At 42.8% G+C, this 26,901-nt stretch overlaps 1 protein-coding gene across 1 annotated transcript in view; it reads right to left on the bottom strand.

The window, feature by feature from the left end:
- Positions 1 to 26,901, bottom strand: part of mrc1a (mannose receptor, C type 1a) — a 152,680-nt gene that overhangs the window by 46,221 nt on the left and 79,558 nt on the right. The window contains exons 14-20 of the mRNA XM_043690393.2: positions 22,715 to 22,799; positions 20,136 to 20,280; positions 15,473 to 15,514; positions 12,415 to 12,572; positions 12,246 to 12,310; positions 3,667 to 3,767; positions 1,319 to 1,461 (exon numbers count right to left, since the gene is read on the bottom strand). Of these exons, the coding sequence (XP_043546328.2) occupies positions 1,319 to 1,461; positions 3,667 to 3,767; positions 12,246 to 12,310; positions 12,415 to 12,572; positions 15,473 to 15,514; positions 20,136 to 20,280; positions 22,715 to 22,799 (739 nt within the window). The remainder of the gene's footprint in view (positions 1 to 1,318; positions 1,462 to 3,666; positions 3,768 to 12,245; positions 12,311 to 12,414; positions 12,573 to 15,472; positions 15,515 to 20,135; positions 20,281 to 22,714; positions 22,800 to 26,901) is intronic.

Below are 26,901 nucleotides of genomic sequence, written 5' to 3'. Positions count from 1 at the left end.
GCATTATTAAGCCCCAAGTATGAGCTGGTTTGTATCATCTCTTATTTCGCTATTTGCAGAGTTTACCAGCTCAATGGTAGCAGATTCTCTCCAGGCCATGGAGCTATCAGAGTCGGAGGCTGGAAGACACCAAAGTAAAGGCTACCATTGTAGGGTTTGCACATTCTCCCCAAGTCTGCGTGGATTTCCTCCGGGTGCTCTGGTTTCCTCCCACAATCTACAGATATGCAGGTTAGATGGATTGGCCATGCTAAAAATTGTCCCGTCGTGTCCAGTGATGTGCAAGCTAGGTGGATTCGCCAGAGGAAATGCAGAATTACAGGGAGAGGGAGGGGAGTCTGCATCGGAGGGGCAGTGTGGACTCGATGGGCTCAGTGGCTTGCTTCCACACTGTAGGGATTCTATAATTCTATGATTATCAAGGAATGATTGTAGTATTGGCTGGTATCTATTGACTGGAGGGGTTTTCCTTCCAAACGATTTGCTCACTATTCTATATCCCAGCATCCTCCCCATGATGTTTAGGCTAACCACGGTACCTTCACATTGAAACAACTTCAAGATTTACGACCTGTTTGAGCAGTGACCCCTCACCTGGTAAGACTACTGAGAATCTTAGATCTGCTGGTACTCTGGATCTCAGCCAGCAGCATTGAGCCTGCCTCTCCTCTGGTCATCTCCCCTATCCTTAATTGGACAGCAAGCCCAGAGAAGAACAAGTAGGAATTCCCCAATATGAATATTCTTCCACCGGTCTGGGTCCGAGTAAATCGGGACTTGGGAGCACCAATTCGATCCCAGAATCAGGGTCCTGCGGTCCATAGAAAATCCAGCCTTGTATGTTTGATGAATAACTGAGGTTAGAGCTTACCCATGGCACATGTGGGTTCTGAATACAGCTTGTACATATTAAAATGCCAGCAGCACAAACTGGTTTACCCTCTAATTTATCTTCAAACAAAGTGACATCATGATGCACTCTGGTTACATTGACTTATACATTCAATCTCACAATCCCCATGTTCTCTCAGTGATTAACAAATGGATCATCAGTAAATCAGAGGGCCACAGAACAGCAGCAAAGACTTAGCAGGTGTTCATTCCTCTTACCCCTCACCTACTGTCTTTCTGCAGTTTTCTGACTTATACCTTTCACTGATTCTTGAGATATGGGTGTCACTAGCAAGGGGAGGATTTATTGTCCATCTCTACTTTCCTCCCTGAGGTGATGGAGAGGAGAAGAAAGTTCAGCTTATTCTATTTCATCAGCGGCCCACTGAATGGCTTCTTAAATCTTCACAGTTTTGTAAATAAATACCTTCCTTCCAAATGGAATCCAGTCTTGAGGGCATCCTCCTGGGCCAGGAGCTTCCGTGGGAGCAATTGTTGTGTTGATTGAACTGTTACTTCTTTCACATATGAAAGGGAATGGATGCCCACAGTTCATGTCATTCCAGAATCCTTGAAAACCAAAAAAAAGAGCACTTTCATGCTTAGCAGAAAATGTACTTTCACCATCAGGTGTGTCATTCTTGAACTGGAATTTAAAGTGATGTATGATAAAATTTAATTTTGCTCCCACTCACGGTCATGAAAATCACTTATAAACTGTTTTGTGTTCAAAGATTCAATGAGTCACAAGGATATGTTCGTGCTTTCATTTATGTACTTACTTTCACAGAGTCATAAAGTCAATATGCCACAAGAGAAGATCAATGCCTCCTCCAAGACCATCTGAACTCTCTGTACAGCAAACCAGTCATTTGTATTCTTCCATTCCATCATGTTATTCTTCAAGGTTAATTTCCCTCAAGAACCTATTCAATTTTCTTTTCAAGTTATTAATCATCTCTGCTTGTATGGAGTGAGTTCCATGTTTTTAACACTTGCTGCATTTAAAAAAAAGTTCTTCCACCATCATCCCTTCATCTTTTGCGTAAAATCTTAAAATTGTGTCCTTTCGTCCTTGTCCTATCAGCTAATGGAACCAGATTATCTTTGTCTACGTCTACTTTGTACACCCGGATCAATCTCCCATCAAAACACTTTACTCCTAGAATAGAGCATTCCTTAACCTATCCTTATAACTAAGGCCCTTCATGTTCTTCCTCATACATAAGGCTGAGATAGATCTTTAGCTTCTCACCAAATTAAGGGCTATTGGGATTTGGCAGGCAAGTAGAATTAAGTCAGATGGTCAGCCATGATTGCATTAATAACAGAGAAGGCACACAGCCAAACTGTCATAGAGTCATAAAGTCATACTATGCAGAAAGACACTTTAACCCATCAAGTCTGCACCAACATAGTTACCACTAAAGGCACACTAATCCAATTTCCCATATCCATGGTCTTCTAGTTCTTATACCTTGTATATTTGTAAAGAGTGGCAACTAGAACTGAACACAATATTCAAATTATGACCAAGCAAAAGGTTTATAACAATTGAGCATAACTTTCCTGCTTTTATATTAAATACCCGTATTCATAAAGCTCATAGTTGCCTTCAGATAACTTTCAACCCATTTTCTTTTCCCTGTTGATAATCATTTAGCCCTCTTTGAATCATAGAAATTTACTGCAAGTAAGTCAGCCATTTTGCCCATCAAGTTTGCACTGGTCATCAGGTAACCTTACAGCCTAATTCCAGTTTCTAGTTATTAGTCTATAGTCATGTAGGCTATGTCCCTTATAGTGAAAATTCAAGTTCTTCTCAAAAATGTCATGAGGATGTTAACCCTTACCAGCCTTTTTTACAGAGAATTCCAGATCTCCCACCATAAAATCCCCTTAAATCCTCAAATCCCCTCTAATTTCTCAATCTAAATTTATACCTCCTGGTATGAGGCCCTCAACAAGGAGAATGGAGCCTTCTTATATATATCTATACTTACTTAATTTGATTAAAATCCCCAGTCAGGTGGCACAACAGGTAATTAGACTCCCCCTTCACAAAATCCTTCACAATCTCTCACTATAACCAAAGTGGATGATGACCTCCTTATATGTACTTTGCCAGATCTTCTTTTGTCAGCCCACATTCTTTTCCCGTCCAATAGTGTACATCCAAGCACCAAAGTACATGTCCTGTCTCTCTCAGCCACCTTTCTGTCATGATGCTAGTCAGTATCTTTGACCAGACCCATGTAGCACATTACCATTTTATACACTTTAGTTATATCCCCCCTCAATCTCCTCTGTTGCAAAAGAAAATTCTAGACTATCCATACTGTCATTATTATTAATATTCTCCAGCCCTGGCAACATCTTCATAAATCATTTTAATATCTTAATAGAATAGTGTCTAGGCTGAACACTGTACATTCGGCATAACCTCCCAGCTCTTATGCTCTATGGCATGGCTAATAAAGATAAATATCCCACAGGCCTTCTTTGATAACCGTCAACCCCTTTACTACATCTTTCTTAAACACCTAGTCCCACCAACACAGCTTAATTAGTCTAGCCCTCCCGTTTAATATAATGCTACTGGTTCATGCCCTCCAGGTCCTGTTCCAGCTCCCAAGATGGCAAAACTTTATTATATCATGAAACACACATGCACTTCAGCAAAGGAATTTGGCTTGACTCTCTCATTAACAACTATTTCATCCACACCTGGTAAATACATGCTGAAGTCTGCAATCAAGCACAGTATTTTCTTACCCAAGTGACTGTACATGGTAACACAGTTCTCGTCATTATTTGCAAAATTCGGTTCATGATTTTCCCAGGCGAGATAATCCACTGGAGTATTGTCTATCCATCTGGAAAAACATTTCAAAAACAAGTGTCAATATCTGAGAAAATATCAGTCATTTTACTTCATTCTACCTTACAATATTTGAAGTGTTTGCAATCTTCTAAATGAGACTCCAATTGCTTTCATTCTGCTATGACAATACCTTGTAGGGTCAAATTGAAGCCTCTGTATTCTATCCCTTTGCTGAAAAAGTTAGTCCCAATGATATTTGCAATTATAGTATTGGCCTAAAATCCAATAATCCAATGGTGATTTCCTGTGATTGATGGTACAAACAACAGTTTTTCCTGCTAAACTTCTGTGCTGCCTTTATGAGGTGCACGGTGTCAACTTTGACCTGCATTTGATTTTCAAAAATCAATAACAAAATCTGCTTGAGCGTTATCACAAAAACACAACTCAAAACTGCAGGTGCGCTGTAATTCAGTGCTGGTAATGCAATGAGCAGGTTAGAAGCAAGGGATCAGGTCCCAGTTTATTTTAACTTCCTCGTTTAGCAACAGTAAAAAATATTTTAAACATTCTACTAAGCATGTAGCTATATCCCATTTTAAATAAATGTATAGAACTAGTTCAAAATTAAGGAGCCAACTACATGGTGTTCTTGAAAGAAAATAAATTTATACTATACTATCAAACACATACAAATATGGGTATGACTTTTGAAAGGGAGGAGTGTAGAGTAAACGAGGAAACAATAAGAATGCCCAGTTTAAAGTTCAGAGAGTCACAGAGTCTTAGAGATGTACAGTGCAGAAACAGACCCTTCGCTCCAACTCATCCATGCTGACCAGATATCCTATACTAATCCAGTCCCATTTGCCAGCATTTAGCCCATATCCTTATAAACCCTTCCTATTGATATACCCATCCAGATGCCTTTTAAATGCTATAATTTACCAGCCTCCACCACTTCCTCTGACAACTCATTTCATGCATGCACCACCCTCTGTGTGAAAAAGTTGTCCCTTAGGTCCCTTTTAAATCTTTCTCCTCTCACTTTAAAATTATGCCCTCTAGTTTTGGACACCCTCACTCAGGGGAAAAGGCCTTGGCTATTTACCCTATCCATGCCCCTCAGCTGCTAATGGTCCAGGGAAAATTGCCCCAGCCTATTCAGCCTACTCTTGTAGCTCAAACACTCCAACGCTGGCAATATCCTTGTAAATAGTTTCTGAACCCTTTCAAGTTTCACAGCATCCTTCCAAAAGCGGGGAGACCAGAATTGCGCACAGCATTCCAAAAGTGGCTTAACCAATGCCCTGTGCACACAATAGTCCAAAAATGGCCGCAGCATGACCCTGCAATTCCTTTACTCAATGCACTGACTCATAAAAGCAAGCATACTATTCTTGCTTATTCTTGCTTCTTCACTATCCTATTGAACTGTGACTCCAATTTCAAGCAACTATGGTCCTGCACTCCAAGATCTCTTTGTTCAGCCACAGTCCCCAGGACCTTATCAATGAGGCTATTAGTCCTGCCCTGATTTGCCTTTCCAAAATACAGCACCTCACATTTATCTAAGTTAAGTTCTATCTGCCACTCCTCGGCCCATTGGCCCACCTGATCAAGATCCCATTATACTCTGAAATAACCTTCTTTGCTGACCACTACAGCTCCAATTTTGGTGTCAGCTGAAAACCTATTAACCAGACCTCCTATATTCACATACAAATCATTTACATAAATAATGAAAAACAGTGAACCCAGCACCAATTCTTGTGGCATACCATTGGTCACAGGCCTCCAGTCTGAAAAACAACCCTCCACCACCGCCACCTTCTGCCTTCTACTTCGAGCTAGTTCTGTATCCAAATAGTTAGTACTCCCTGTATTCCATGAGATATAACCTTGCTAACCAGTCTATCATAATGATTCGTGTTGAACACCTTACAGAAGTCCATATAGATCATGTACACTGCTCTGCCCTCATCAACCTTTGTTACTTTTTGTTAGATTTCAACCTGAGACCGTAGCTGGTAAATTGATGAGTTGTTTGGTTGGCATTTGCAAAACTCTTAGATATTCTGGCGTTCTTGGAGAATTTGGTTCATCACATGATTTTGGAGAGGCTGAGAGAGATAGACCATAAGATCATAAGACATGGAGTCATAGAGTCACAAAGGTATACAGCACAGAAACAGACCCTTTGGTACAACTCCTCCATGCCAATCAGATATCCTAAAATCATCCTAGCCCTATTTCCCTGCACTTGGCCCATATCCCTCTAAACCCTTCATATTCATATACCCATCCAGATGCCTTTTAAATGTTGTAATTGTGTACCTGTTTCCACCACTTCCTCTGGTAGCACATTCCATATGCATAGCTCCATCTACGTGAAAATGTTGCCCCATAGGTCCCTTTTAAATCTTTCTCCTCTGACCTTAAACTTAAGCCCTCTAGTTCTGGACTCCCCCATCCCATGGAGAAGACTTTGCCTCTTCACCCTATCCATGCTCCTCATGATTTTATAAACCTCTGTAAAGTCACCCCTCAGCCTCTGATGCTCCAGTGAAAACAGCCCTAGCCTATTCAGCCTCTCCCTATAGCTCAAACCCTCCAACCCTCGCAACATGCTTGTAAATGTTTTCTGAACCCTTTAAAGTTTCACAACATCCTTCGAGTAGGAAGGAGACGAAAATTGCATGCGATATTCCAAAAATGGCTGAACCAATGTCCTGTACAGCTGCAACATGACCTCCCAACTCCTGTACTCAATGCTCTGGCCAATAAAGGAAAGCATACCAAACACTTTCTTCACTATCCTATCTACCTGCAACTCCATTTTCAAGGAGCTATGAACCTGCACTCCAAGGTCTCTTTGTTTAGCAACACTCCCTAGGACCTTACCGTTAGGTGTATTAGTTCTGCCCTGACTTGGGGCAGAAATCAGACCATTCAGCCTCTCGAGTCTGCTCCACCATTTCATAATGGCTGATACGTTTCTCAACACCATTCTCCTGCCTTCTCCCCATAACCTTTAATCCCCTTAACAATCAAGAACCTCTCTATCTCTGTCTTAAATATACTCAATGACCTATCCTTCACAGCCTTCTGCGGCAATGAATTCCATAAGATTCACCACTCTCTGGCTGAAGAAGTTTCTTCTCATCTCTGTTCTAAAGGGTCTATCCTTTACTCCAAGGGACTGGAAATGAGAGAAAGTGAGAGAGAGAAGGCAAGCTTTCCAGTTCTCCTATTATGAAGCCATCATTTTTCTGTCTGTTCTGCACAAAAGCAGCTGCTTGAAATGCAGTATTCCCGTATTCACTTTCTTGACCTGGACAAGCCCAGCAAAGGTGGAAACACAGTGGTATACAATCCCAGAACCCCTAAACTCTCATGGCACCAGGTTTAACATGTGTTAGGAAACGTCCTGCCAATTACCATGTGACTATCACATATTTAAAATGCACTATTATCATGCTAAATGGGATAGACTTCCAACAGATCTCGCAATTCAAGACTGGGCGCCAATGAGGTACCACGGACCATCAGCAGCAGAATCTATTTCAACATCATATGTTATGGCCTGGCATATATTGCACTCTACCATTCCCATCAAGCCAGGGGAACAAACCTGGTTCAATGAAGAGAGCAGTAGGGCACGAGCAGCATAAACCATATAGAGTCATAGAATCTTAGAGATGTACAGCACAGAAACAGACCCTTTGGTCCAACCCGTCCATGCCGACCAGATATCCCAACCCAATCTAGTCCTACTTGTCAGCACCTGGTACATATCCCTCCAAACACTTCCTATTCATATGCCCATCGAAATGCCTTTTAAATGTTGCAATTGTACCAGCCTCCACCACTTCCTCTGGCAGCTCATTCCATTCACGTTCCCCCCTCCGCATGAAAATGTTGCCCCTCAGGTCCACTCTCACCCTAAACCTATGCCCTCTAGTTCTGGACTCCCCCACCCCAGGGAAAAGACTTTGTCTATTTATCCTATCCGTGCCTCTCATGATTTTATAAACCTCTATAAGGTACCCCTCAGCCTCTGACACTCCAGGGAAAACAGCCCCAACCTGTTCAGCCTCTCCCTATAGCTCAAATCCTCCAACACTGGCAACATCCTTGTAAATCTTTTCTGAACCCTTTCAAGTTTCACAACATCTTTCTGATAGGAAGGAGATCAGAATTGCATACAATGTTCCAACAGTGGCCTAACCAATGTCCTGTACAGCCGCAATATGACCTCCCAATGCCTGTACTCAATACTCTGACTAATAAAGGAAAGCATACCAAACACCTTCTTCACTATCCTACCTACCTGCGACTCCATTTTCAAGGAGTATGAACCTGCATTCCAAGGTCTTTGTTCAGCAACACTCCCTAGGACCTTACCATGAAGTGTATAAGTCCTGCTAAGATTTGCTTTCCCAAAATGCAGCACCTCGCATTTATCTGAATTAAACTCCATCTGACACTTCTCAGCCCATTGGCCCATCTGGTTAAGATCCCGTTGTAATCTGAGGTAACCCTCTTCGCTGTCGCTATACCTCTACTTTTGGTGTCATCTGTAAACTTATTAACTGTACCTCTTATGCTCGCATCCAAATCATATATATAAATGATGGCAAGTAGAGGACCCAGCACTGATCCTTGTGGCACTCCACTGGTCACTGGCCTCCAGTCTGAAAAACAACCCTCCACCACCACCCTCTGTCTTCTACCTTTGAGCCAGTTCTGTATCCAGTTGGCTATTTCTCCCTGTATTCCATGAGATTACTGAAGTCCATATAGGCCACATCTACCGCTCTGCCCTCATCAATCCTCTTTGTCATCTCTTCAAAAAACTGAATCACGTTTGTGAGACACAATTTCCCATGCACAACGCCATGTTGACTATCCCTAATCAGTCCTCGCCTTTCCAAATACATGTACATCCTGTCCCTCAGGATTCCCTCCAAAAACATGTCCACCACCGATGTCAGGCTCACTGGTCTATAGTTCCCTGGCTAGCCCTTATCACCTTTTTTAAACAGGGGCACCACGTTAGCCAACCTCCAATCTTCCGGCATCTCATCTGTGATTTTCGATGATACAAATACCTGAGCAAGAGGTCTAGCAATCACTTCCTTACCTTCCCGCAGAGTTCAAGGGTGCACTTGATCAGGTCCTGGGGATTTATCCACTTTTATGCGTTTCAAGACCTCTAGCATTTCCTCCGCTGTAATATGGATATTTTTCCAAGATTTCACCATCTATTTTCCTACATTCTATATCTTCCATGTCCTTTTCCACAGTAAATGCTGATGCGAAATATTAGTTTAGTATCTCTCCCATCTCCTGTGGCTCCACACAAAGGCTGCCTTTCTCATCTTTGAGGGGCCCTATTCTCTCCCTAGTTATCCTTTTGTCCTTAATGTATTTGTAAAAGCCCATTGGATTCTCCTTAATTCTATTTGCCAAAGTTATTTCATGTCCCTTTTTTGCTCTCCTGATTTCTCAAGTATACTCCTACTGCCTTTATACTCTTCTAAGGATTCACTCGATCTATCCTGTCTATACCTGACATATGCTTACTTCTTTTTCTTAACCAAACCCTCAATTTCTCTCGACATGCAGCCTTTTCTTTCACCTTAACAGGAATATACTGTCTCTGGACTCTCATCTCATTTCTGAAGGCTTCCCATTTTCCAGCCGTCCCTTTACCTGTGAACATCTGCACCCCATCAGCTTTTCAAAGTTCTTGCCTAATACCTTCAAAATTGGCCTTTCTCCAATTTAAAACTTCAACTTTTAGATCTGATCTGTCCTTTTCCATCACTGTTTAAAACTAATAGAATTATGGTCACTGGCCCCAAAGTGCTCCCCCACTGACAACTCAGTCACCTGTCCTGCCTTACTTCCCAACAGTAGGTCACACTTTGCACCTTCACTGGTAGGTACGTCCACATACTGAATTGGAAAATTTTCTTGTTCACACTTAACAAACCCTTCTTCATCTAAGGTGCCACAGTGGCTCAGTGGTTAGCACTGCTGCCTCATAGCACCAGGGTCTCAGGTTCGATTCTATCCTCGGGTGACTGCCTGTATGGAGTTTGCACATTCTCCCCGTGTCCGCTTGGGTTTCCTCCCACAGTCCAAAGATGTGCAGGTTAGTTGAATTGACCATGCTAAATTGCCAATATTGCTAGGTGCATTAGTCAGAGGGAAATGGGTCTGGGTGGGTTACTCTTCGGGGGGTTGGTGTAGACTGGTTGGGCTGAATGGCCTGTTTCCATACTGTATGTAATCTAAATCTTAACACTATGGCAATCACAGTCTATGATTCTACCATAACCACCCTATTATCTTTACAGATAACTCAGATCTCCTTACAAATTTGTTTCTCAATTTCCCTCTGACTATTAGGGGGTCTATAAAACACTCCCAATAAGGTGATCATCCCTTTCTTATTTCTCAGTTCCACCCAAATAACTTCCCTGGATGTATTTCTGGGAATATCCTCCCTCAGCACAGCTGTAATGCTATCCCTTATCAAAAACACCACTCTCTTGCCTCCCTTTCCGTCCTTACTGTAGCATTTGTATCCTAGCACATTAAGCAGCCAGTCCTGTCCATCCCGGAGCTATAACTTCTCTGATATCCCAGTTCCAATGTTCCTAACCATGCCCTAAGTTCATCTGCCTTCCCTGTTGGCCTCTTGCATTGAAATAAATGCAGTTTAATTTATCGGTCCTCCCTTGTTTTCTGCTTTGTCCCAGCCTGCCCTGACTATTTGACTTGCCTTTGTTCTCAACTATACCAATCTCAGATTGATCTCTTTCCTCATTATCTCCCTGGAACCCTCCCCCCAACCCTTACTAGTTTAAATTCTCCTGAGCAGCTCTCGCAAATCTGCCTGCCAGTGTATTAGTCCCCTTCCAATTTAGGTGCAATCCATCATTCTTGTACAGGTCACTTCTACGTCAAAAGAGCTTCCAATGATCCAAAAATGTGAACCCTTCTCCCATACACCAGCTCCTCAGCCATGCATTCATCTGCTGTATCCTCCTATTCCTGCCCTCACTAGACCGTAGCACCAGGTGTAATCCCGATATTACTACTCTTGAGGACCTCCTTTTTAAATTCCTGCCTAACTGTCTGTAATCTCCTTCAGAATCTCAACCTTTTCCTTTCCTGTATCATTGGTTCCAATGTGGACAATGACCTCCTGCTGGTCCCTCTCCCCCTTGAGAACATTCTGCACCCTCTCGGAGACATCCTTGACCCTGGCACCAGGGAAGCAACACACTATTCTGATTTTTCACTGCTGGCCACAGAAACATCTGTCTGTACCTCGGACTAGAGAGCCCCCTGACAACATTGATCTCTTGGAACCCGACATACCCTTCATTGCATTAGATCCAGTGTCAATATCAGAAACTTGGTTATTCATGCTGCGTTCCCCTGGGAATCTATCACCCCCTACACTTTCCAAAACAGCATACTTGTTTGAAATGGAGATAGCCACAGAAGACTCCTGCACTAACTGCCTACCTCTCTTACCTTTCCTGGAGTTAACTCATCTATGTGACTGTATCTGAGACTTCCCCCCCTTCCTATAACAGCCATCCATCACATCCCCTTGCTTGTGTAAATTCCTCATTGCCTCTAACTGTCTCTCCAACTGATCCATTCGATCTGATAGGATTCACAACCAATGGCATTTATCTCAGATATAATCCTCAGTAATTCGTAAACTCTCCCTAAACTCCCATATTCGACAAGAAGAGCATATCACTCTACTAAAGGCCATTTTTGCTTCTTTAAATGTACAGGTCCAGAAAATAGCACTGTCTTATTCCTCTACAAATCACTACTCCAGGTTAAATTAATACTTATGGCTTATATTTTAAGTTTAATCAAGAGACATCTAAAAAGTAACTTCCTGGTCTATGTGGTTTACAACACAGCAGGAAGTGCATTTATGCAGTGACAATGCTGTTTAGCCACTACATAAAAGAGAGTAAGATTTGACTAATTTCAAATCACTTCACAGGCCCAGGAGCACTGAGGCTAACTACCTATACAGCATCTTATTTTAACTTCTAATTTTCAAGACTCTATTGGGATCAGGTATGATGGTTGAGGGTCTTCTTTAAGGAAGAAAATCTGCTTTTCTTAACTGGGGTCTGGCTTGTATGTGCCTCTAGACAATTGCAATTTGATTAACGCTAAGTTGCCCTTTGAAATACCCTAGCATGTCTCTCAGTTCCAAGGCAATTAGGAATGGGGAACAAGTGCTTGTCTCATCAGTAATGCACATATCTCGAAAATGAATGAGCAAACTGATTGATTTTGAAGGTCAGTTTAGATGGTTTTATTTCCCCTATTTTCTTGGTGACATGGATAAAGTTCTTTATATTTATTGCAACAGAGAGAGTTCTATTCCAATACCAACAAAAAGCTAATATATCACAGACCAGGGAACTGAGATGTCAGGGTAAAGACAGAAAATATTGTATGACTTTTCACTTACTTAATGCTTTTGTCAAGACCCACAAGCAAACCAATGAAAAATTGAGTGTTTTGGACTTTCGAAATCTGCAATGATATTTTAGATTAATATTGAGGTAATATAATTCAAGAAATTATAAAAATAACCAACAAATAAATATAAGCATTTTCAAAAAAGAAAACTCAATTACCCTTTTCCATAAAAACAATCTTTCAGAAGCACTGTTAATTACAGCAAGATCACCAAATCCCTTCCTGCAGAACTCCCTTGCATCATCCCAAGACATTGCCTCTTGGTTAATGTAGTACTGTGAATCACCATATACAATCCATCCATCTTCAGTGCTGCCTGTTAAACATGCAGATCAATATGCAAATTTACGTAACTCTTGGATGACATACATTATTGACATCGCATATTAATCAGACTGCAGATGATCAAGTATTCTGAATATATTTAACTGTTTGTTGTTATACGATCACAATCTAAATAAACTAATTAAAATAATTTCACATAGCCTTCAAATGCTTCATGATAAGTACCATTCCTTTGAATCCAAAACAATGGCCAAATTTTGCTTTTGGAAAGCAATATAACTTTTGGTGTTCATCCTGCGTGCAGTTGCTGAGAGAACCTTTGCAGCTTTGTCTCCAGGGGTTTTTACTGATTTTATTTTATTTTACTGAGTCTGATTCAATTTTGAGCAGGAAAAGCAACAAGGAGGCTATTACATCAATTGAATCATTGAAATACACAACACTGCAAACCAAGAAGCAAAAGCAGGAACCACAAATTGTATGTTTGTACAAGAAACAAAATAATAGGCTAACAGAAAAGAAATAAACAAGAAAAGCAGATAGGAGAAAATGAGGTCTGCAGATGCTGGAGATCAGAGCTGAAAATGTGTTGCTGAAAAGCGCAGCAGGTCAGGCAGCATCCATGGAACAGGAGAATCGACGTTTCGGGCATAAGCCCTTCTTCAGTGAGTGGAAGAAAAGCAGATAAACGATTTTTTACAAACGTATGTGCTCAGTGATTTTCTTTTATGACGATGAAACTACGCACCCATAAAATTAATTTTTCAGATTCAGCATTGTTACCCAACAACCCAGGGAGGCAGTAGTGTCGTGTTAAAGTCACTGGAATAGTAATCCAGAATCCCAGGGACAGGAACATCACTTTGAATCTCACTGTGGTAGATGGTGAAATTTGAATTCGATAAAAACCTAGGATTAAAGCTAGCCCAATAGCAAGTGTGGAATGATTGTCGTAAAAACCCATCTGGTTCACTAACATCCTTTTGTGAAGAAAATATGTCATCCTTGCCTGGGTCTGGTTTTAATGTGACTCTGGACTCACAGCTATGTGATTGGGTCTTAACTGTCATAGAGTCATAGTATGGTACTGCGTGAAAACAGACCATTTGGTCCAACCAGTACATACTGAACATAATCCCAAACTAAACTAGTTCCACTTCCTGCTCCCAGCACATATCCCTCCAAATCTTTCCTATTCATGTACTTATCCAAATGTCTTTTAAACATTGTAATTGTACCCACATCCATCACTTCCTCCAGAATTCCAGAATGTGAAACACTCTGTATGTGAAAACTTTGCCCCTCATGTCTCTCTTAAATCTCTCTCCTGTCACCTTAAAAATGTGCTCCTTAGTCTTGAAATCCCCCATCCTAGAGAAAAGACAACTACCCCATTAACTCTACCTATACCCCTCATTATTTTATAAACTTCTATTAGGTAACCTCGCAACCTCTTACGTTCCAGTTAAAAACAGGCCCAGCCTTTCTTTATCACTCAAACCTTACATACCTGGAAACGCCCTCGCAAATCTCTTCTGAACCCTCTCCAGCTTAATAACATCCTTCCCATAACTGGGTGACCTCTGACATAGATTGAGCAAACATTGCAAGGCAAGGAGCAATTGGGACTGGGCAATAAATGCTGCACCAGCCAGCAAAACCTATATCCCACAACGAAAATAATCATATATTGTGCCGTTAAAGACTCATTTACTTCTGAATGCACTAGCCCAAAAGTTTCAAGTTGCTTCTCATGTGCCACTATAAGATTCATGCATGACTGTGGGACTGTTGTGGCACAGTGGTAGTATCTGTACCTCTAAACCAGGAGGCTAGGGTTCAAGTCTCACCTACTCTAGAGGCGTATAGGACCATGAACAGCTTGAGTAGAAAATATCTTCATGCTATTTCAGTGATTAATGCAGTTTTTCATGGAAGGCTGTCACAGTGCACCCTGAGAATGATACACAGAATCTACAAAAGAATACAGATCTGCTCAGTGAGTGGGTAAAATCTTGACAGACGAAGTACGATGTGGGGAAATGTAAGGTAATGCATTTCAGCATGAAGAACAGAAGAGCTCAATAATACTTAAGTGGAAAAAAGGTTGTGGAAAGCTACAGAACAGATGGATTTGAAAGTCCTAACCTATGAGTCACAAAAAAATCTAGCATCTAGGTTCAGCGGATAATAGGAAAGGCATTCAGAATGTTGGCCTTCATTTCAAAGGGAATGGAGTGATTTTTATTCATTCACAGGACAAGGATGTCACCAGCTAGTCCAGCATTTCTTGTCCATCCCTAATTGTTAAGAGTCAATTACATTGCTGAGAGTCTGGAGTCACATTAAGGTCAGATCAAGTAAGGATGACAGTTTCCTTCCCTAAATAACATTGATGAGCCAAAAGGTTTTTTTTCAGCAATCAGCAATGGGTTTGTGGTCTCTTAATTTCATATTTGAATTGAATTCAAATTTCACGATTTGCCATGGCAGTATTCAAACCCAGGTCTCCAGAACGGGTTATCTGAGTCTTTGGATTAACAGTCCAATGATAATACCACTAGGCCATCAACTGGATAAAAGTAGGGAAACTTTGCTAAAACTATACAAGGCAGTCATCAGATAACAGTGGGAATACTGTGAACAGTTTTGGTGCCCTTATCTAAGAAAAGATATATTGGCATTAGAGGCAACCTGGAGAAGGACTGCCATGTTGATAAATTAATGAGCAATTTTGATAATGGAAAGATTGTAGGCACAAACTTGAAAATGGATCATAACAGAGGTTTCATATGAGAATTCTGTTTGTTGTGTTCTGGAAGAATCACCGTGCTATTCTGTTCAGTTCTGACTATTTGATTTAATAACTAATAAGCAGTTTAATTATCAATTGTAGTTAAAACAATAAATTTTAATGAAATGTTGACTCACCCTGTGTATCTGGATTGAAGGGTTCGGGCTTTACAGGTTGTCCTATGGAAACAACGATGATTTATTATTGGATATTAATTGAAGGTATTAGTTAATAAGATTGCTAATTCTTTAAGAAATAATTTTATTTTCTGGGATAATAACAATAAATATTTTCATTTTAACTGCACTTATAATATTTATATGATTTACTTTTTAATTAAAAAAGATTATAGAACTAATAGATTACAGATGTGTGAGCACTCAAACTTTCAATCTCAAATTACACCTCTCTCTCTCTCTTTTCATTGTCATACATTTGTCCTTAATTTTCCTCTTCGTGACTATTTTTCCTTTCACACTCCTCACTTCACAGTCATGCATTTTCTTCTTCAATTCTTCTCTCATTGCCCTACCACACAAAGACTACTCTTACATAAAATTATTTTGCCTGTTGTACGCAAGAAACTAGAATTCTTGTTCCAACAAAGAATCCCTCAGCTATGTATTCGCCAGGTTCACTTTAAACAGTAAGTCTTGATTTGGAGTGGCATTGAAAGACCTACTGAATGTTGAGTTTCATCAGCAAAACTGTCTGCCTGTGTGAATACATAATCATTAGAATGTATAATTAGCTGGAAATACTCCTCAAATGGCAGAAAGCAGTTGATGTAATCATAGTAAATATCAATACTTAGTTGTCCTCAGCTTTCCTGACTTCACTACGAGAGGCTGCGACATTTAAAAAGCTAATACTGCATAAAATATAAATACCATCACTATATCAGTCACTATGGCAATACAAGTGCTATTTCAAGTGACCTTAGGAAAGAAACAGCCCCTAACAAAACTCCACTGCTGAAAATGGTTAAACACTTCAGTTCTTTCACTCACGAGCAACACCAGTGTAAATGCCATTCATTTAGTTAATACCTAGAAGAATGAGCCAAATGGAAAACTATTATCTCTGAATTCTTTCTTTTGTCATCTTTTTCACAAGTAGAATTAACATTTAAGCTATTGAGAGTGATTTTATTGAAAGAAAATTTAAAGAGTGTGCACTACATTTTTCACTTTGATATTTTAATTCTGTTATTAACCAAAATATAAACTATATTCCTCCCTCATCTATGTAGGAGAGGATTACCAATCACAGCGATCTCAAATTGTTTTACAATCAATGAAATGTTTTTAGGTGTATAGTACTCATCATTATAATGTAGGAAAAAGTGAGGACTGCACATGCTGGAGATCAGAGCCGAAAAATGTGTTGCTGGAAAAGCGCAGCAGGTCAGGCAGCATCCAAGGAGCAGGAGAATCGATGTTTCGGGCATAAGCCCTTCTTCAGGAAGGAGGAGAGTGTGCCAAGCAGGCTAAGATAAAAGGTAGGGAGGAGGGACTTGGGGGAGGGGCGTTGGAAATGCGATAGGTGGAAGGAGGTTAAGGTGAGGGTGATAGGCCAGAGTGGGGGTGGGGGCGGAGAGGTCAGGAAGAAGATTGCAGGTTAGGAAGGCAGTGCTGAGTTCGGGTGGTAGGGACTGAGTCAAGATGGGGGGAGGGGAAATGAGGAAACTGGAGAAATCTGAGTTCATCCCTTGTGGTTGGAGGGTTCCTAGGCGGAAGATGAAGCGCTCTTCCTCCAGCTGTCATGTTGCTATGGTCTGGCGATGGAGGAGTCCAAGGACCTGCATTTCCTTGATGGAGTGGGAGGGGGAATTGAAGTATTGAGCCACGGGGTGGTTGGGTTGGTTGGTCCGGGTGTCCCAGAGGTGTTCTCTGAAATGTTCCCCAAGTAGGTGGCCTGTCTCCCCAATATAGAGGAGGCCACATCAGGTGCAGCGGATGCAGTAAATGATGTGTGTGGAGGTGCAGGTGAATTTGTGACGGATATGGAAGGATCCCTTGGGGCCTTGGAGGGAAGTAAGGGGGGAGGTGTGGGCGCAAGTTTTGCATTTCTTGCGGTTGCAGGGGAAGGTGCCGGGAGTGGAGGTTTGGTTGGTGAGGGGTGTGGACCTGACAAGGGAGTCATGGAGGGAGTGGTCTTTTTAGAACATTGATAGAGGAGGGGAGGGAAATATATCCCTGATGGTGGGGTCTGTTTGGAGGTGGCGGAAATGACAACGGATGATATGGTGTATATGGAGGTTAGTGGGGTGGTAGGTGAGGACCAGTGGGGTTCTGTCCTGGTGGTAATTGGAGGGGTGGGGTTCAAGGGCAGAGGAGCGGGAAGTGGAGGAGATGTGGTGGAGAGCATCGTTGATCACGTCTCGGGGGAAATTGCGGTCCTTGAAGAAGGAGGCCATCTGTGTTGTACGTATTTTGAACTGGTCCTCCTGGGAGCAGATGCGGCGGAGACGAAGGAATTGGGAATATGGGATGGCGTTTTTACAGGGGTCAGGGTGGGAGGAGGTGTAGTCTAGGTAGCTGTGGGAGTCAGTCGGTTTATAGTAAATGTCCATGTTGATTCGGTCACCCGAGATAGAAATGGAGAGGTCTAGGAAGGGAAGGGAGGAGTCTGAGACGGTCCACGTAAATTTGGAAGGTGTTGGTAAAGTGGATGAACTGTTCAACCGCCTCGTGGGAGCACGAGGCAGCGTCGATACAGTCATCGATGTAGCGGAGGAAAAGGTGGGGGGTGGTGCCAGTGTATTCTGGGCAGAGGAGATGACTTGGGGTGTGCAGTGAGAGAGCGCATGGGCCCCAGCTATGCCTGCCTCTTCGTAGGATATGTGCACCCGCATGGGCCCCAGCAATGTCTGCTGTCTCTTCGTAGGTTATGTGCACCCGCATGGGCCCCAGCTATGCCTGCCTCTTCATAGGATATGTGTACCCGCATGGGCCCCAGCTATGCCTGCCTCTTCGTAAGATACGTGCACCCGCATGGGCCCCAGCTATGCCTGCCTCTTCGTAGGATATGTGCACCCGCATGGGCCCCAGCTATGCCTGCCTCTTCATAGGATATGTGGAACAGTCCATCTTCCACAGCTACACTGGCACCACCCCCCACCTTTTCCTCCGTTACATTGATGACTGTATTGGCGCTGCCTCGTGCTCCCACGAGGAGGTTGAACAGTTCATCCACTTTACCAACACCTTCCACCCTGACCTCAAATTTACCTGAACCGTCTCAGACTCCTCCTTCCTCTTCCTAGACCTCTCCATTTCTATCTCGAGCGACCGAATCAACACGGACATTTACTATAAACCGACCAACTCCCACAGTTACCTAGACTACATCTCCTCCCACCCTGCCCCCTGTAAAAACGCCATCCCATATTCCCAATTCCTTCTTCTCCGCCACATCTGCTCCCAGGAGGACCAGTTCCAATACCGAACAACTCAGGTGGCCTCCTTCTTCAAAGATCGCAATTTCTCCCCAGACGTGATCGACGATGCTCTCCACTGCATCTCCTCCACTTCCCGCTCCTCCGCCCTTGAGCCCCGCCCCTCCAATCACCACCAGGACAGAACCCCACTGGTCTTCACCTACCACCCCACCAATCTCCAGATACATTATATTATCCGTTGTCATTTCCACCACCTCCAAACGGACCCCACCACCGGGGATATATTTACCTCCCCTCCCCTATCAACGTTCCGAAAAGACCACTCCCTCCATGACTCCCTTGTCAGGTCCACACCCCCCACCAACCCAACCTCCACTCCCAGCACCTTCCCCTGCAACTGCAAGAAATGCAAAACTTGCGCCCACACCTCCCCCCTTACTTCCCTCCAAGGCCCCAAGGGACACTTCCATATCCACCACAAATTCACCTGCACCTCCACACACATCATTTACTGCATCCGTTGCACCTGATGTGGCCTCCTCTGTATTGGGGAGACAGGCCACCTACTTGCGGAACATTTCAGAGAACACCTCTGGGACACCCGGACCAACCAACCCAACCACCCCGTGGCTCAACACTTCAACTCCCCCTCCCACTCCACCAAGGAAATGCAGGTCCTTGGACTCCTCCATCACCAGACCATAGCAACACGACGGCTGGAGGAAGAGCGCCTCATCTTCCGCCTAGGAACCCTCCAACCACAAGGGATGAACTCAGATTTCTCCAGTTTCCTCATTTCCCCTCCCCCATCTTGTCTCAGTCCCAACCCTCGAACTCAGCACCACCTTCCTAACCTGCAATCTTCTTCCTGACCTCTCCGCCCCGCCCCCACCCCCACCCCCACTCCAGCCTATCACCCTCACCTTAACCTCCTTCCACCTATCGCATTTCCAACGCCCCTCCCCTAAGTCCCTCCTCCCTACCGTTTATCTTAGCCTGCTTGGCACACTCTCCTCATTCCTGAAGAAGGGCTCATGCCCGAAATGTCGATTCTCCTGCTTCTTGGATGCTGCCTGACCTGCTGCGCTTATAATGTAGGAAGCATGGTAGCCTATTTGCAAATAGCAAGTCACACAAACAACATTGTCACAAACATCAGAAAACAAGGGTTAAACTGGGGATAAATGTCCTTTTGCTATGAGGGATAGTATAAGCATTTCCATATCAGGTAAAATACCTAGCCGGGGGCAAAATCACAACAGTAAAGCCTAGGCTAAACCATTCAACAATTCTTTCATAACTCCTGCTTTCAACAATTGCATTTCTAATCATTCCCAATCGAGCCTTAACCATAATTCAATATGACATAATACAAATGGAGAAAACGTTTTTCTTGCCTTTCCTAATCTTGCAAATCCAATCATGTAATGCTTCACAATGTATGTCATTCCATTGCATTTCATAGCCTGTTCCTGCTTCAACACAATTCTCAATCCCACGAAACTGGTTGGGCTCTCCAGGATTCCAGTTCTGAAATGATACCTATCACAAAGACATAAACAGCTACCATTTTAACCTTGTCATTTTTTTGAAGTAGTTGGAAATACATTCAAAATAATGACAGATGCATTGAATTAACATTAACAAATGGTAAATAAAGGTAGTTTGAGTTACACCAAGTCAGTTTACTATAACAAACCAAATCTGAAGTTAATTCTTTTAAAAAAATGTTTGTTTTGGATGGATATTACATGGAGAAAGTATGTGTGAATATATAATATATATGTACGTCAGGAACAATCAGAAAGAGCAGAAAAGAGATGAAGGATGTTGTTACATTGCACAGCGTTACTTCTTTATTAAGGCAGGAGAGAGAAAAACCATTGTAAAATGCTTTTACTTCACAACAACGCTTTAAGAACAGTGTGGCTATCAGTTACATTTCGAATAAGATACTAGCCAAATACCACAGTGAAGTATGGCTAGGCTTTCTAAGTCAATCCTGGCCACAACCCAAAAAAATGACAGTAGACTGAATTTTCATGCCTTTAATCTGTAACTGGAACAGAATCTGCCTGGGTAGGTGCTGAAATTGGAGGCCAGACTTTGCAACTTTTCCACCTGCAAAAATCTTCAGTTGATAAAGGCCAATTGCATAATATACCTGTTCACTACCCGACAGGCTTGTGCTGAATAGCAATGATATCATTTCTATGCTTGCCACAGTAACCTAGCAACGCTGGGTTAAATAAAAGCTTAGAATTTGTGTTTGCCTAGTAAACAGAGTTGCTAAATGCTTCAAAAGGGAATGTAATGGGTAAAAATTTACCCTTTGGTTCAGGACCCTGAACTGGGGGCCAAATCGGGGTTACAACGCTTGACTGGTGGGAAACAGCACCTGGCTCTGATCTTCCTTGAATTGGGTAATTACTAGCTGGATGACAAGTTCCCAACTAATTTAAGATTTTAGAAAGACCCTTGAAGTCGGAGGGCCAATAGCAGGTCCCTGAGGTCTGAGGTCTGAGGTTCGGAGGTCTTCTAACTCAGAAAGCAATGAAGCCTGCAGTTCATGTAAAAGAACAAGATGGCTTCTCCATCTTGAGGTGACTTCTCTGCAAACAACTTCAAACCTTTAAAATAAAAAAAGTCCTCAGTAGCCAATTGACCATTGTAGAGAGGGAAACACTCAATGACAGCCCTCAGTCATAGCTGTAGCTAGGTAAGAAGGAGTAGGACTCAAAGCACCCTGGGAAGATTAGCCATGCCAGTCTATGATCAGACCCCAGCAGCGGGTCTTTACCATCGTCGAGCACAACTGAAAAAGTTGCAAATGACCTCTGACAACAGGCCTTTACAGATCATTAAGGATCCTCAACTGGCTATCTGCTTCCTCGAAGAAAGCCTCTTGAAGGGATGGTGCCAATAAACTGACACACTAGCTGGCAGCATGGGTTTTTGTGCCTGGTCATGTCTTTATCTTCTCCAACGGAAGTTGAAGATCCTGCCCTAACATTTCAAGAGCTGTTTACTTGCAACCAGTGGATCAGTGATCACAGTGTGGTACAATGCCGCAGGAAAACTTGACTACAGGAAACCATTTTTAAGAAAACAAAAGGGATTTGAAACTTTTCAGCTGACGTTAGTGGCTAACTCATATCACAGTTATTCATTACAATGAGTTTTCTCTCTCCATTTGGTATGGAGCCCATGTCAATGCTGTAATGGCAAGGCATCAATTCAATATATGATAATGCTTTGAAAGTCTGAAATTTGAACAGAATCAAAGATAACCAAATAGATGGATTGGTGTCCCATTCCTACTGTGCATACAGTAGTGGAGCAGGGCACGAGGAAATATTGGCATTAAAGTTTTAGTTATTTGTGAAAAATCAATTGCACTGGCAGTGACCTTCGTTATGTAAAGGCACTATTCAAAATTTGGAATATTCCATAATACCTTTATATCTTCTTGATTTGGTGAAACTTTTCAGTTTGGGAATTATAATGTGAACAATTAAGAGAACAGGTAAATATTTGCTGCTGATGAAATTCTTAATGTTTAAAATCACACAAAACCAGATTATCGTCCAACAGGTTTATTTGGAAGTACAAACTTTCAGAGCGCTACTCTTTCATCAGGTAGGATCCTGCTCCACTAGTTACCTGACGAAGGAGCAGCGGCCCGAATGTTTGTACTTCCAAATAAACCTGCTGGCTCTAACCTGGTGTGATTTTTAACTTTGTACATTCCACTCCAACACCATCACCTCCACATCATGAAATTCTTAATGATGTAATCTTTGTTACACAAATAAACTAGAAATGTAGCACACTCCCAAGAGATTAAAATAAGGAGCAAAAATGGAATGTGTTACAATTAAGTGGAAAATTTGTGATTTTGACACGTGGGCTCATTTATTTGATAAACAACATTGGAATTTATTTTCAGTCACACATTTGATGACAAAACACTTACAGGACTGTCATCGCTCCAGATAAATCCACCATTTGGTTTTGGTTTATATAATCCAATCCACACAGGTGAATAAGCCATAAGTGACCTATATACAATAAAAAGCAGAAATTGAATAAAATATTGAGGTTTAGTTAGATATTGATTGCTGAATTAGTTATGGATGAGTGGGCCAACTGTGCTATTCACCCAGAAAATCCATGGGATGATTTTCAGGGTTGCCTTCCATCCTCCTATGTCACACAGTGTGCCGATAGGCTTTCAAATATTGATGAACAAATGAAGGTGGATGAGATTTCATTTGGACTAGGAAAAGGGGCTGCACTTTTTAAAGCAAGATGTAGATGTCTTCTAATGGACCTGTTCAGAGATGTTATTACACACCTCTGGAGCTTGAAACCAGGCCTTCTGACATGACCACTGCACTATAGATGTCCTTGAAAGCAAATGCACTCTATCTTAAAGCAAGGAAGTTTGTTATAATTATGATGTTTATAAGATTATTGTGTTTTGGCAATTGGTCTTTAAAGTAAAATATGAGGGCATGTGACCTGATCTGGGGTCAGACTGATCGGGAAACTGTGTGTAACTAACTAATTTGCGTTTCTTGAGGAAATTTCAAGCAGAGTGGATGGGGTGGGACATCATCAAGTATTTGGACCCTACAAGGAATTCAACAAGATACTTCATTATATGTTAAGTCATAAGATTAAAGCCCACAGTTTTGAAAGTAGTGTATTAGCAGAGATAGAGAATTGGTTAATAGACAGGAAACAGTCAGTGAGGATAAGGGGTTCTTTTACAGGTTGGTGAACCAGTGAGATTGCACACAGATCAGTGCTGGGATTGCAATTGCTGACAATGCATATTAATGACTTGGAGTAAGGAAGCAAATCTTCAGTAGCCAAATTTGCAGACAACACATAAAAAGTGGAAAGGCAGATTGTGAGAGGGACACAAACAGTTTACAGAGAGTTCACGTGAAGGTGCAAAAATGTGGCAAATGGATGAGAATGTGAGAAAATGTGAAGTTTGGACAGGAGAAAAACAGAAGAGAATATTATTTAAATGGAGAAAAACTGAAGGAAGCTGCAACACAAAAGGATTTGGGGGCTACTACAGAAAGCACCCAGATGCAGCAGGTAATCAGGAAGGCTGATGGAAGGTTGACCCCTACTTTGAGAGGGTTAGAGTATATAAGTTAGGAAATCTTACTGCAAGTGTACAAGGTGCTGATGAGACCACATCTAGAGCACTATGAGCAGTTTTGGCCCCCTTATTTAATGAAAGATATCATTTTATTGGAGGCAGTTCAGAGAAGGTTCACCAGGTGAATCCCTGGTCTGGGGAGGTTTTCTTATTAGCAAAGGTTAAATAGGTTGGGACTCTACTCACTGGTATTTAGAAGAATGAGAGTTGACCTCATTGAAACATACAGGATTTTTAAGGAGCATGAAGTGGTAAATATTAAGAGGATGCTTCCCCACATGGAGAGTCTAGGAATGGAGGGCATAGTTTCAGAATTAAGGAGTGGCAATTTAAGACTGAGATGAGGAGGAATTTCTTCTCATAGAGGGTTGAGTGTCTCTGGAATTCTTTGGGGATTGAGACTCAAATTCAGAGAATTCTGGAGAAACACAACAGTTCTGGCATCTTCTCTGAAGGGAGAAAGAGTTAATGTTTCGAGTCCGGTATGACCCTTCTTCAGAACTTCTTCTTCAGGTAAATGCTGAGAGGATGTTTCCCCTCAAGGGAGAGCCGAGGACCAGACAGTCTCAGAATAAAGGGGCATCAGTTTAAGACCAAGATGAGGAGGAATTTCTTTGCTCAGAGGGTTGTGGGGGTGGAATCCTTGTGTAAATTTAAGACTGAGATAGATGGATTCTTGACCACTCGGGAAATCAGGCTTACAGAGAAAGGGCAGGAAAAGGGACATGAGGATTGCTGGATCATCCATGGGTCCTGTTGAAAGATGGAGCAGGCTCAAGGGGCCGAAAAGCCTACTCATTGAAACATAACATCATAGAATCATAACATTTTAAAATACAGTAGGAGGGCATTCAGCCCATCGTATCAGTACAGGTTTTTGAAAGTGCTACCCAGCTGGTCCCATTCTGCTGCCTTTTCTCTATAGCCCTCTAAACTCATCACTTTCAAATATATATCCATCTCTCCTTTGAAACCTCCTATAGCATCTGCCTCCATCACTCCCCCAGGCAGCAAATTCCAAATCCTAACAACTCTCTGAGTAAAGAAGTTCATCCTCACCACACTCCCAGTTATCTTGCTGACAATCTTCAAATTGTGAGCCCTAGTTAGCGATATATTCCTGTTCTTATTTCTTATGGTCTTATGGACTCGGCATGAATGGAGTGTTTTTCCTCAACTATCATAAGTGGTAACTTTATTACCCATCATACGTTTATATTTTGCATATCCTGATGGATTTTACTTTCACAGGGAGCACTTCAGAACAGGTGCAGAATTAGAATCATAAAATCTCTACAGTGTGGAAGCAAGCCAAACGACCCATTCATCCACACTGTCTCTCCGAAGAGGGACCTGAACCACCACTCTACCCTATCCTATTCCTATAACCCCACAGTTTACTATAGTTATCCCACCAAGCCTGCATTTCCCTGGACACTATGGGCAATTTAGCTTGGCTAATCCACCTAGCCGGCATATCTGTAGGAGGAAACTGAAGCATCCAGGGAGAATGTGCCAACCCCACACAGACAGTTGCCCAAGGCTAGCATTGAACCCAGGCCTCTGGGGCTGTCAGGTAGCAGTGCTAACCGCTGAGACACTGTGCTGCCCATGAACTGCCTAGGTTTCACCTTTGAACTGGAGAAGGGGCATTACATTGTAGTTGTGAGGAGCAGTTTTGCTCCTCCTGGCCTCCTAGCTATTCTGTCGGACAGATACTACTTGTCTAAAGGCGTTCTCATCTCCGTTATGCTGCCTGGTTTCCAGAAACCCAGTTAACCACACAAATGAGTAGCAGGTTAAATCAGAGATTGGCAGCCTTATTAAGATGTCAGCCAACCAGTATCCTGTGAGCAGCAGATTGACACCAACTTCCTGCTCAAGTGTGCAGTGGGATCCCGTCCGCGCTCACCCCAGCCCGGACGGAATTTCACATTGGCCCCAAGATCCCCTACTTCCCGTGGGAGCCTGTGCCCCACAACCTGAGCCGCCTCTGGAATTTTCATTTTGTCCCTTTTAAGGATGCAAAAAGGCGGGCCCTGTATCGACTGCTGCTGCACACCATCCACCTCTTCTCCCTCATCCACTGTCCAGGCACGCCTTGGCGTGCCCATTTGCCACCGGGTGGTGGGAATCCCCAGTGGAGGGCTCTCTACGCGGGAGTCCTCCCCCTTTCTCTCGGGGATCTGGGGTGGAGGGTGCTGCACGCAGCGGTCCCCTGCAGCCGCAGATTGCGGTGGTTTGCGGACTCCCAGCCCAACTGCTTGTTCTGTGGCGCTGTGGAGTCGGTGGACCACGTGTATATTTGGTGTGGCCGTTTGCACTCCCTTTTTGATTTTCTTAAAAGCGTCCTCCTCTGCTTTTGGTTGCACTTCAGTCCCACGCTCCTGATCTTCGGGCACCCGGTACGGAGGAGGGAAGGCAAGTCTGAAGACCTCCTCGTGGGTCTGCTCTTGGACCTGGCCAAACTGGCCATCAACAGGTCCAGGCAGCGGGCCGTGGAAGGGGTCGTTAGGGCCGACTGCCTGCCCCTCTTCCGCGGTTACATTAGGGCCCAGGTGTCCTTGGAGAAGGAGCACGCGGTTTCCGCAACACCCTGGAGTTGTTCAGGGAGAGGTGGGTGCCGCAGGGAGTGGACTGCATTATTTCCTCCTCAAACTCTATTTTGATTTAATCCCTGCCCTCCCCTTCACTGTTTGATCACACAGCATTGCCTTTTGTGAAGGGCACTGCTTCTCACTGGCCACTCGGGCGTTTTTCTATCTTCCTGGTGGTGGAAATTGAATAAAGATTCATACACCTTGTGTCTCTCACTGTGTCTCACTCCTGCACACACACACAACATGGGTGCTGGGGAAAAAATAAGCACTACCGCACTAAGACGGTAGTGTGGGGGGTTTAAGAAAAGAAAAAAGAAAAAAAAATAAACAGGAGTGTTAGGGGTTCTGCTCACTCTGATAGCTGGCTCTCGAGGGAAAACA

The sequence above is a fragment of the Chiloscyllium plagiosum genome, unplaced genomic scaffold (genome assembly GCF_037043375.1).
Source record: "Chiloscyllium plagiosum isolate Xiang-an unplaced genomic scaffold, Cpla_swu_hap1 HiC_scaffold_5, whole genome shotgun sequence".
Taxonomy (NCBI): Eukaryota; Metazoa; Chordata; class Chondrichthyes; order Orectolobiformes; family Hemiscylliidae; genus Chiloscyllium; species Chiloscyllium plagiosum.
The sequence above is the reverse complement of the archived record's forward strand: the minus strand, read 5'-3'. Positions and strand labels throughout refer to the sequence as shown.